General features: G+C 38.9%; 1 protein-coding gene across 3 annotated transcripts in view; it reads left to right on the top strand.

The window, feature by feature from the left end:
* Positions 1 to 5653: 5653 nt before the first annotated feature.
* The window catches only part of epha4b (eph receptor A4b), a 156098-nt gene continuing 149101 nt past the window's right edge, over positions 5654 to 12650 (top strand). For all 3 annotated transcript variants that reach the window (XM_077221789.1, XM_077221790.1, XM_077221791.1), the window contains exon 1: positions 5654 to 6647. In XM_077221789.1, the coding sequence (XP_077077904.1) occupies positions 6554 to 6647 (94 nt within the window). In that variant the 5' untranslated portion in view covers positions 5654 to 6553. The remainder of the gene's footprint in view (positions 6648 to 12650) is intronic.

Genomic DNA, 12650 nt, shown 5'->3' on the forward strand with positions numbered 1-12650 from the left:
AGTGCAAAACTTTATGTATCAGCAGCAAAGCCATACATTCCCCTCCTCCATGCAGACAGTATAATGATTGTGAGGAAAGCGGTTTCATATTCTTGCGAGTCTGGGTCAAGAGTACTACTGTAGATCTTCCTGTCTCAGGATCTATTATGGATAGACCGGTTAACCTTTCATACACTAGACCACTATATTGGTGCCTGTGAAATATTGGTTGTGAATCTCAAATACAGTATAACGACATTGAGATAAACTAGCTCTGAAAGATGGCCAGATTCAAACACCATGCAGCTAAAGTACCTCAGCAATAGTAATGCAGATAGAAAGTTGCAAAGCGATAACTCCCCCCTAGCCCACTAACTATGCAGGAAATGACTGTGGTTTCCTACAAGGTAACCCAGTAGCTGCCAAAAGTTTGTTTCAGATATCTTTAGATAAATAACTGAGAAGCAAATATCCTTTTTGATAAGGCATTCGTGAGCTCAGTGCGAAACTAAAATCGCATTGTCCCGCAGCTGCTTGTGCGTATCTGCGGTGAATATTTTCTTAGAAGAAAGGCTGTCATGAGATTTCTGGCTGGATCAGTTTTTGTCTTTTCCTAGAGACAGTACAGTGACATAGAGCTCAGAAATGGAGCTCATTCTAGAACAAAAAGGCCAACAGATAAAGCTTTGAAAGGCTTTGGCTATCTCAGTGATCTTTATCATCATGTCTTATCAAGTAATCGCAGACCTGACAACAACATTATGTGCACAGAAAGAGAGAAAGAGTGTGAAATAGTGACTGGCAACTAGGATGCACAAAGTACTTCTTATTCTCTTTCACTTTCTACTTATTGGAATGGGATGAATGGCTGTCTGCTTTACAGTGTGGCAGGCGAAGTTCTTTGCTCAGGGAGGGATTTCTTAGGAGATGGGAGAGGAGAACAGGGGGGTGTTTATGGGGGGATCTTGTAAGCTTGCATTGTTGTCCTGGGCTTTCCCACAGTCTCACTTTTGTGTGTGCAGTCCCTTGCAAACTCAGACATGATGAATTACCTGCTGCACGCTGCATGCCATGTGGTTCAGTTGCACTGGAGTTACTTTCTCCGTTATGGTTATACCTCCTCCCCCATCCCTACACTCATCTCTCAATATGCTTTCTTCAGTTCATGAGCAGACTATCACTCTCCATCCCTCCATTATGTTCCTCACGCTCAAACTATCTATCTTGGAACCCGAGGCACACGGCCCCACGCTGTTCAACTTTCTCTCTCTTTCTTTACCCATTAGCCTCGTCCAGCCCGCCCCTCGTTGGCGGTCTGTGATGTCCAGAGGGTCTCTGGATCAGTGTCCCCTCCTCCTCATAAAAAGCCTTTCTTTTCCTCTAAATGCGAGCACCAAACTGCTGGCCATTAAATGTTTGGTCCACCACAATAGAGACATTAACACACGAGTGAGTAGCTCTGAAAAGCCTGTTAGAGTGTTAGGTGAATTCAGCATGGCAGACGACCCTTTCAGCGAGCCCTGGGCCTGTAGTACCACAAGCGCAGTGGCTTCAGCTGGAGGTTGAAACCTGGACTGAATTTTTGGGACTTCAGTGATATATTATATTATATTATATTATATTATATTATATTATATTATAAAGTGTATTATATTATACAGTGTATTATATTATACGGTGTATTATATTATATTATATTATATTATATTATATTATTATTATATATGTGTTATATTGTATCTGTGTTTGTTTGGAGTTGGTAAGTAATGTGGTAAGATAAGAAGTCTCTTATGTTCCTTCATCAAAAATACAGTAAAAAAACTGCATTGTGAACACTCTAAAATGCTGATTTGGTGCTAAAAAACTTTTATTTGTTATTGTCAGAGTTAAAAAAAGTTGTGCTGCTTAATATTTTTGTGGATATTTTTAGGATTCTTTTATTCAAACAGCTGTGAAAAAAAAATGTATATAGAAAACAGAAATAGAAACGTCTTTACTTTTTTTATCATCAATGAAATGCATCATTGTTCAATAAAAGTATTACTTTCTAAAAGTATTATAATCTTACTGAACAGTTGTGTGTGTGTGTGTGTGTGTGTGTGTGTGTGTGTGTGTGTGTGTGTGTGTGTGTGTGTGTGTGTGTGCGTGTGTGTGTGTGTGTGTGTGTATGTGTAAATGTACATTTTATGAGTAAAGTAACAGGCAAAATACACCTGCATATCTTACTGTTTTTGAGGTCAACGGATTGCTTTCTTTGGTGGTTTCATGTGCATGTGGCTTTTTTTTGTCGTGAGTTTCCTTACAGCAATGAATCTTCACAACAGCACAACCTGCCAAATAGAACAATCTGTAGAATGAAGAGTTAGATTTGGCCCTCAATCCAAGCCATTATAACTGGCTGACCTTTGAGGGTGAACGGGGGAGAAAGCAGGTGACCAGAGTTCAATCCTTTCAGAAATGTGCTAAAAAAAAAAAGGTAGAGAGTGAAGCATTTATTTTGGACAAAAAGTCAACCATTAAGCTTTGATGTGTCTCAAAATGACACAGAATGGCAGAAATGCACAAATGGCACATGCATTAGTCTGAGAAGAAAGGTGTGTGAGAATAAAGTTTTTTTTTGTGTGTGTGTGTATGTGTGTGTGTGTGTGTGTGTGTGTGTGTGTGTGTGTGTGTGTGTGTGTGTGTGTGTGTGTGTGTGTGTGTGTGTGTGTGTGTGTGTGTGTGTGTGTGTGTGTGTGTGTGTGTGTGTGTGTGTGTTGAACAGCACTGACTGAAGGTAAATGTACACCAGGAAGTGATTCTATGAGGAAATCTTAACAATAGCTCTCTATCCTCCTCTAATGGCCATTTGTTTTATGAAAGAGAAAAGAGGAATATTGCAGACATATTTCATATACTCTGCCTTGACTTTGTTGGTTTCTCCTGAAGAGCAGAAGCTGACACTGCACTTTACAGTAGCTTTCAGAGTCAATCCACAGCGACTATGAGGACTGTAAGTGTCAGACATCACACACACAGCCATAGATGGGGGTTGATGTTAGTTGAGGAGTCTGAAAGCCTTGTCACATCATTGATAGTGTTGCCATGACGAAGCAGAGTTTTGTTACTAGATGAATGAAGCATGCTGAAAACCTTTTCTTATTTTACCCCATGGGGAAATTAGGTCATTGGCATGCAGCCTGTATGGGGTGTAAATTGCTGTCTTAATTGGACACATAGAAAGTCCCAGTTGGAGCAAAGAGCAAATGGATAAAGTAATGCTGGTTTCACTGGTCAGTGTTCAGCTTAAAAAAATATATATTTTAAAGATTTTTAGTATCAACATTCTTCAAAAAGAAGAAAAGTTTTGTTTTGCAGACCATTGACAGGTTTGCTGTCCATTGGACAAAAAACGCTGAGACATTTCTCATAATATATTTTATGTTTTCACAGACAAGGTTTAAGCCTCCCAGACTAAAGCATGTCTGACTTCTTGGTGTAATCTGTACTTTGAATGCTTTGTAAATATGTCATAAAGCTTTATATAGCAAATAATTTAAGAATGACGTAAATCTTGTTTGCTTTCCATGTTAATACGAGACGTTTTCTTTTTTCTACCTAACAATACGTCATTTGGAAACAATGGTGGCACACTAGCGAATTGACCAGTAAGATTTTAATTTAGTTTAAGTTATTACTCAAATATTAATCACATCAGCATGCTTTTTTTTTAGTTATGAGCTTTATGAAAACACACTTAAAGGGGTGATGAACTGAGAAATAAAATTTTCCTTGAGCTTTTGAAATCTAAGAGGTCACCATATTATAAGAATATCCTGTAAGTTTCAGAACTGAAAAAGTCCTTGTTAGTCCAATAAATGCTTTTATTGACACCATGCTCAGCAAACGACTCGTTTTTCAAACTGGGGAACTATGACGTCAAAGAGGATAAAACACCACCCCCGCAGAAGAAGATCAACGCCTACTTCAACACGGCCGGGTTAGCCCCGCCCACCGATTCGCGCATTACACGCATAGCTAAATAACATAGGCCTACCTCGTGATGACAAACCGGATCGAGCTACCGAGCAGTAAACATGCCGTTTACTAAATATTGTGCAGTGCCTGGTTGTGGAAGAAGACAGTCGCTGCATAAGATTCCTCTGGATTCCAATAGGAATGCATGGTTAAAATTTATTTTTAATGAGGTTCCAGCTGATGTGGGTAAAACATTGTCCGTTTGTTCGCTTCATTTCGCCGAGGACTGTTTTGTAAACAAGACACAGGTCGAGACAGGATTTGCAGACCGATTAACATTTAAAAACGGTGCTGTGCCTTCTATATTGGATCCGACAGGAATGGTGCAACACTCTTATGTGAGTAAAATTTCTATAAAAACATTAAAGATAGCCTACATTAGAAGTAGCATAAACAATTAACAATAACTTACCACGCTGTCACAGGCTGAAGTATCCGTTGTATTTGAGGTGTTGTTGGTTCATTGTCCTGCGATTCGGGATCGGACTCTGGGTCGAACATGTATGGGCGAATCATTCCGGTTGCCATTTTGCAACATTGGAGGTTTTCAAAACAATTTCCCCCACGTGCACTGACGAGTGAGTTGAAACTCATTATTATGCAAAACTGTTATCCACTCACAGCAGTGGGCGTTTATTTCCAAGTCTTCAATGCGAGACGCCCATAAAAACCGAGCGTTTTTGAGCTAGGCTCAAAACTAGGGTTGAAAATAGCCTATTACTTATTCATTTTGATGTTTTTTAATGTAAAAACCAAGCGAGCGTCATAAGTTGACCTCAGACAACAATATAATTTTTTTTAAAAAGCCAGTTCATGACCCCTTTAAAAGTATGATGAAACAGAGTGGTGCAGGTATGACGTCAGAACCCTGAAGAGTAATATGCCTCTCGTTCCTTTGAGATTTTTCTGTGGGGTTTTTCGATTTATGTGTAAAATAAAACCTGTGGTAAACATAACTTAACTATACTTTGATGTTTTGTTCTACAACGTAAATTATACCCATAGCCAAAACATGATTTTTTAAGCAGTTATGTTCATTTTTTTTAAATGTAGGCTACGTTTTGTAGTAACTAGATAAGACAGCTTGGGTTGTGAATGTGTGTTTAGAACAAAACGTCAAAGTATTGCCAAGTTATGTTTACCACAGGCTTTATTTTACTCATAAATAGAAAACCCATAGAAAAATCTCAAAGGAACCAGCGGCGAATTAGACTTCTGGGTTCTGACCACATGCCTGCTCCCCTCTATGGCACTGTTTGTTTTTGTTGCTCTGCCATGGCAGCTTAGTCATGACTGCAGTTTCCCAAGCTCTGTCCAAAATCTCATCTAGTGCAATCATTTAGGGGGAAACCATTTGTAGAGGTGTCCGAAATCGACTATAAGTATATTAGTATACAACTGATGTACACTCAATGGCTCATACCCATAATGCAATTTGCAACAGCAAGCAAAATATATGCAAAAAGTGGTAGCCCTTCCGGCACACTCAAATAGTGTTCCAAATGGCAGAATACACTATGCCCTTAAACTGTATTCAACTGTGTGGTGAATTAATTTTATATGGTTATTTTCTCATTTTAACATTGGAGTCTGATAGCCCTTCCCCTTAAGGAGGGCTGCAACTGCATTAAGTGTCCAACGTCCCACAGTATTTTTTTCCGGTTAAGTGCATAATTTACGTTTTTAAAGTGCACTTTTTCTTTTTGGAATTTTCATTGTGAACTCACTACTTGCACTATTTATACTACAAAATTATATAGAATAGTGCATACGTATGCAAATTGGGATGCACCTTCAGTGTACGAATTGGCTCATTTGTTTTCAATCACTCCTTCCGTGGACTACTTAGGTAGGCCTATAGTGAATGACTACTTAGGTAGGCCTATAGTGAATGAGAGAATGTGAGTGATTTTGGATACAGCCACAAGCATGAAAGAGAAAACTGACAATGCTAATATAATAAATCGATAATGTGCAGCAAAAAATAGCGTTCACGTAGGCTAGGCTACTTGGCTAAAGTATATTTTGGATTAAGTCTGTATCCTGCATGCTTTTTTGAACATTAGTCCAAAAATTCTTCCTAAAAATAAATTTGTACAGTATTTAAGCGGAGCGCAATTTTATAGCGATTGCTAATAATATGAGAATCACTTAAATTATTGCATATTTGTTTAGTTTCGTACTACGAGACGTTTTCTCTTTACAGCCTAATATAGCTTACATGACAAACTTGTGCAAAGTGACGCTACAAGTAAAGATACTTTAATTAAGCAGTTTAAAGCCAGTCTAAAATGAAATTTGTCAGCTGTCATCGTCTGCGCTTCCTTCAGTTTCTCTGTGGCGGTTGAGATCTTTATCGAGCTCGCGCCTTTAAAAGCACCAGCGCGCCTCCCGCCGTCCTCCGTTTCCCTGGCAGCCCGGGATGATTGACACGCCGAGGCTAACCGGACCCTCCCTCTCCTCTCCTGCTCTCCTCTCCTCACTTCAGCTCTGATCGCGAGCCTCAGTAACTTTCTACAGCGAGAGGGATGCAGCGCGCGCCCAGCGCAGCCTGAAAATGGCAACCCTTTGGATTTATCCGTCCCTACTTTTCTTTCTCTTATCCTCCCTCACGCCGAGTCAAGCCTTACGGAATTACCCAGAGAATGAAGGTATGAGGACTTTGAGTTTAACAAGTAAAGAATAGGGTTTATGAATGGCTGAGGTTTGCGGGAGACACAGTTTACTGAAGTGCGCTGTATGGATGATGTGGTTCCTATAAGCCATGCACAAGGCTAATTAAGCAAGCAGAGGAAAACTAGCAAGTGCATGTGTTTTTAAGTAGGGTTTGTTGAAATATTAGAGTTCATCATGCCTGTCCATGTCCAGTAGAACTCGCTCTAAGTGTTACCGGTGGATTGCAGCTGGACGTTTATGATATACGTATTTTACACTGTGCACGTGCCAGTGATTAATGAAAACGATGGCACATCGTCACAAGTGTTATTATTAATGAATATATTTGCTACCATAATTTGTTGTATGGAGTTATGGCTATATGAAAGCCATTTTTGAACATTTTTAAATATTTAAAATTAAGCAGTAAACTGTTTCCTCTTCTATTGGAAAGTCACTGAAAAAAAGTTCAGTAATGTTTTTTTTTAAATAAATAAAATGGAATTTAATGTTATATTAAAGTGTTTACGTTGTTTACGAATATATGTATATATAATAAATCATCTAGCTAAGGATTAAAAAAAAAAAATTAAACAAAAAGAAGAACTTGTCATGAGTCGACTGTCCAGAATTGATGCATGTATTGTGTACAATGTGCCGTATGGCAAGCAGGATATAGAGAGAACTGGAAGTCTCTATAAGCCTGATCATTTATCAGTGACCATAAGGTAATTTGTTAATGGCGTGTGCATCTTTTCTATATAGCAGTCTCAATGCACGCAAGACAAATCTGTTCCACAATCTGTTAAATAAATAAAAAAATCCTGAAATAGCATACAAGTACCAGTTCCCTGCCACAAGAGTGAAAACACACAAAGCTGGCCAATTTAGCACTTTATTTGAAAATAAATGTAGAATGGTAATCTATGGTTATATTAATGTACTTGGAATGAAGGTTTAAAGTATATTTATCCTCTCAAAGATCATTTTTTATCTATGTGTGCCAGAGCTGTGAGTTGCAGCAAATATTTCAATATGGTTTCAGTGTTTGTGTGTGTGTGTGTGTGTGTGTGTGTGTGTGTGTGTCAGTCAGACCTTATGAACAAGCTTCTTTTTTTGGCACAGCTTATCCCTTAAATGTCAAATGTTGGAATTAGAGTTCAGGAAAATCCATCCTAGATAGACAATGAGGATAATGATTCCATCGAGATGCAGTGCTTTTGAAGTAATTTCTTATCCCGAGCAGAAGAGTGCAATAACTTGTTTTCTTGGTCTTTTCAGTGAATTAAGTCAATTGCATGAACAAATAAATCTGCTTTTTGAATATCAGAAAGCATTTAGATTGCACCAATGGCAACCCTTAAAACCTGAAGAAAATGCCTTTCGTTGGAGAAAAAATTCATTTGAGTGGATGATGAAACTGAGTTTAACGAATGGAAATAAAAGACAAATCATTTTGTGCCCAATAGAAGGACTAAATAGTGCTTTTCTAGTGTTGGTCTCTGTGGCAGTCCGGTGACTGGGAGCCGCTCTCGCTCTTTCTCTCTTTTTCTCTCCAAGCAGGGCTTGTTCTTCTAGCCTCTTTCCTCTTTATAATGTTTTCTGCTTTCATCTGAACCTTCCCCTCTGTTATCGGCCTAATTGGCTGACTTTAGTCGACTGCCCCATGTCTTTGCATGTTTTCGCAGTAGCTTGTGTGTTTTTGTGTGTATGTGACCGGAGTGCATAACCGTTCATCAAGTGACTTTCAGTGCAAAAGCACAGTCTCTTCTGCTTTGTCTCCGCCATGCTCTGCTGTGCTCTATATGACTGTAAATAACGTCGTCTAATCTGCAGGACGCCCGCTGTGCTTGCTCGCCGATCCGTAAGACTGACCAACGTTTGTTATTTTAAGCCGCAGTGGGAGTGCGGGTGCCATGTTACAGTGGAGCAATGCGAACACAATGACACGGGAGTCATTTGCCACATATGGACCAAAATGTGGAAGTCATCTAAGAAGGAATGTATTCTGAGAGGTCAGGGGACAGTGCAGTAGCTAATGTGAACAACAGAGGGCGCCTTGCAGCACTAGAATTATTTTGTGAAGCTTTTGTTTTGCGCTGGATCTTAGCACAATTTTGTAAATATAGGAAATAAAACACTTGGGGCAGAAACCGAAAAATCTGTTTTTATTTCACTATATTGGGTTGAGATTTGGATCCCTTTTCAGATCTTAACGCTATTATGCCGACACATCACAGGCATGTTTTGCAGACTCTTGCAGTTTGAACAAGCACACAAATGTACACAAATTAGTCAAACCTAAATTTACAATAAAATGAAGAAGAGCGCTTACAGCAGAGGTTTCATACCACCACCTGCTTGAGAAAAGATTATATTGAGTCTGATCTGGGTTGGCGAGCTTAATTCGGTTTAATGGCTTAAAATGAACATTTAATCTTTTTGCTGAACCCCTGGAATGGTCATTGATTTATGTTTTTTTCTTCCGCTTCTTTTGCTCTAGATTAGTATTCTCTGCCATGGGCCGTTTTTACTTCTGTGATATTCCTCTCTCTTTCCTCCCTTCTAGCGAGTTTGGGTGACCTGTCCCTGTTGCATGCTTTCATTTACTGGGCAGCAGGATTAGTGGTTCAGCTTCCCCCCAGGGGAACAGGGTCTGTTTGTGAAGGAGCCTCTGTTCTCTGCCTTTTCTCTAGGTTTAAACAGTCTGGATTAGAGTGCCCCTATGGCCAAATGCCTCGGCTAAAACAAGCAAGAGAGGGACACACAACACACACAAAATCAAGGATACATGCTCTTATGATAATGTATATTTGATTTGCTAGATTACAGCAAGTCAATATATATTCTAAAATTAGAATCAAACTATACAATTGCATCATCCATCCATCCAGCCATCCAGCCATTCAGTCTTTCTTTCTTTCTATCTATTTAGCTGTTGGATATATAGATAGCTAAGTAGACATACATCTGATTTCACAAAAGTTTATCTCAAACTTTTTCCACAAATGTCTCTGGAGAAATTAAAATAGGAACACACAAAAAAAGATATTTGTTGCTATACTGTATACAATAATATTAATTTGGATAGCATACCTCAGATCATTTGGTTTTGGGTAAAAATAAGTGTTTGAGTATTGAAATCTTTGACTTTAGATTGCAACTGGTCTCATCTAGTTCCAAACAGGTATGATGATGACATTCTTTTTTGGTGCATACATTGAACTAAACATCAATGTGGTCCAATGTTCTTTTGGGCCACATTGACTTGCATTGTTTAAACAGTCCGTACATTCTTCAAAATATATTCTTTTATGTTCTGCTGAACAAAGAAAGTCCAAATTTGTAATTTCTTTGAGATCTCTTCGAGTTGATACATTTGAGATTACTAGAGTCTTTCTTAGGAAACTATTGATCTATTTATCGATTATACTTGTTTAACTATGTAATTGGAATGGGAATATATATATATATTCTATGATTAATCACATCAGTGTAATTGGATTGCTTTTATCACCATCATTATTTTGTTCATGACCTTGAGCTGACGTGGACATTGATTGGCCGCCCCACTGCTCTGATTCACCTCTATTACTGGGATTACTGATGTCTTTACGCTGTGGGTCGCACAGCAATGTGCAATCATAAAAAAGACCTTTGGAGGCATCTTAATTTCCCACCATACACACTATTATCACCACACATGACCAAAGTCTGAGGGCAAATGATTTTCTGGACACACAATGGCTCAAGCCAGATAATGGATTGCCAATAGTATTAGCAATGAAATTCAAATCGGTGAAAAAGGTAGGGGGTAGACGGATAGCTATTGATTTTAAGACATCATCAGTCTTGAAGTTTGCAAACAACATTAATTGCCAAACTGCAGAATATAAACAAGATTTTTTTCTAAGAAGGATCATTTTACGTGATCAGTTATTTGTTTTGGTTGAGCTCAGGTCATTGTTTGGGGTTCTATATTGTTTTGGTAAAGGAACCCTTTTTGTGACATGCTGGGCTGGTGACCTATATTCAATGGGATGCCCTCTGTTCTGCGGGCACAAAGCATTGCCCTGTCAGCTACAACTACTTGTGTCTCTGACAAATGAGCTGCACTGTCCCCTCTTTTTTTAACTCTCTCGCTCTTTCCTTTCTGTTTCTACAAATGAACGCCTCTGACACTCATGTTCAGCTACCGGTTCTCTGACTGGAAGCTCATTAGCAGGCTAGTCAACACAATGGAGCCTGACTCTAAACATCACGCTGTGTGCTCCGCTCTCCCTGCGGTCTTGCTGGGTCCCAGTCTTGACCTTTTATTTGTTATAATTGAATTCATCTGCCTGCCTTTGGCCTCGGCTTCTCTCTTTTTTGTGCGGTTTGGAGAGGCGATTGTGCTCGGAGAATCGCCGCCTTACTGCAGCACTAAACAAACAGCAGGGTTTTTCAATTTGCTCGGCTCTGTGTTATTGACCGGGTGAAATCTCTCACTGCCTCCGTCCCGTATGCTTTGAGTCTCTGTTTTCTGTGAGTCAGAGCTGATGGTGGGCTGTTTGCTCAGCTTGTCTACGCTAGCTCCTCCTGTGCGATGGGTCAAACGATGGCTGGATTTACATTTCGATGGAATGCGACCTTGCCACCGACTTCTCCCCACTCACCTGAGGAGCATCTTTTTTCAAAAGCCAAAACCAACATCCTGCTCTGGACAGCCAGCTTCCTGGGTCACTCTGATATCACATACTGTCTTTGTGACCTGATCCAGTCTTATGCGGTTCTTGAGACGGCACTTTAGACGGTCAACACACAGTGATAAAAGAGGTGTAATTTAAGTAATGCGCCTCTTAACTGGAAAATAATACAGCCTGGTCATGTTATAAAGATGGGGCAGCATTTTTTTGTTGGAAAATAGTTAAAGTGATACGATAATGTACCACAAAACTATTGGTGGTCACAAGTAAGTGCACTGAAAATGGATTGAATGAGGTTTGTGAGAAGATGATACTGAAAATTAATTCACGATTTCCTTTTAGGTTTCTAGTGTCATACAACCCACTTCTACAACAATGTGACAGAATACAGTGACATTGGTCAAAAACTGAAAATTTTTTTGTAGTAATGTTTCTAAAGTGAGTAATTTCAAAAAAAAATGTGCTGACATTTTTTAATATTTAATTAAACAATTTAATTCATCAGTTGAATAATTTTTTAGATAATTAAACAATTATACATTTAATTTATTATTATCATTATTTATTTTTGTGTAAATAAAAAACATTTATTACAATTTGGGCTACATCCATTAAAGGATAGTTCACCCAAAAATGTTAATTCTGTCATCATTTACTCACCGTCAAGTTGTTCCAAACTTGTATGAATTTCTTTCTTTCTTCTGAACACAAAAGAAGATATTTTGAAGAATGTCTGTAATGTTGGTAATGTAGAATGCCGGTTGATGAGCCCCATTGACTTCCACAGTATTTTTTATTTTTTTCCATACTATGAAAGTCATTGGGGCTCATCAACTGTTTGGGTACTCATATTCTTTAAAATATCTTCTTTTGTGTTCTTTTGTGTTCAGCAGAAGAAATAAATTTGACGGTGAGTAAATGACAGAATTTCTCAACTATCCCTTTAGGTTAAATATTTATCTGAAATATTTACCTCATGCATTAATCACAAATCAGGGATACTCAGATTTGTGAATGGAGTCAAACCTTTTCCATCCAGCAGCCAGGTCATTATGGGAATTTTTGTGGTCTTTTTGTTCAGTCCTTGTAGAGTCTGATGGCCAGCGGGAAATGGCAGAGGAAAATGAGAATGAAAGAGATGAAAAGGAGAGGAAAAGAGTGGTCATTGTCTGAGGGCTTCATTCTCCATGCACTCTCCAGGCCGGGGCTGATGTTGGCAGCACAATAGCAGGATGACCTGGCAGCTGATGGGGGAAAAAAGAGACAGAATGGAGATGTGTTTGTGGGAAGGGTTTGTATGCCAATGAGCTTTAG

Source organism: Siphateles boraxobius, unplaced genomic scaffold (genome assembly GCF_051911475.1).
Source record: "Siphateles boraxobius isolate OS27281-9 unplaced genomic scaffold, OSU_SipBor_1 86, whole genome shotgun sequence".
Classification (NCBI taxonomy): domain Eukaryota; kingdom Metazoa; phylum Chordata; class Actinopteri; order Cypriniformes; family Leuciscidae; genus Siphateles; species Siphateles boraxobius.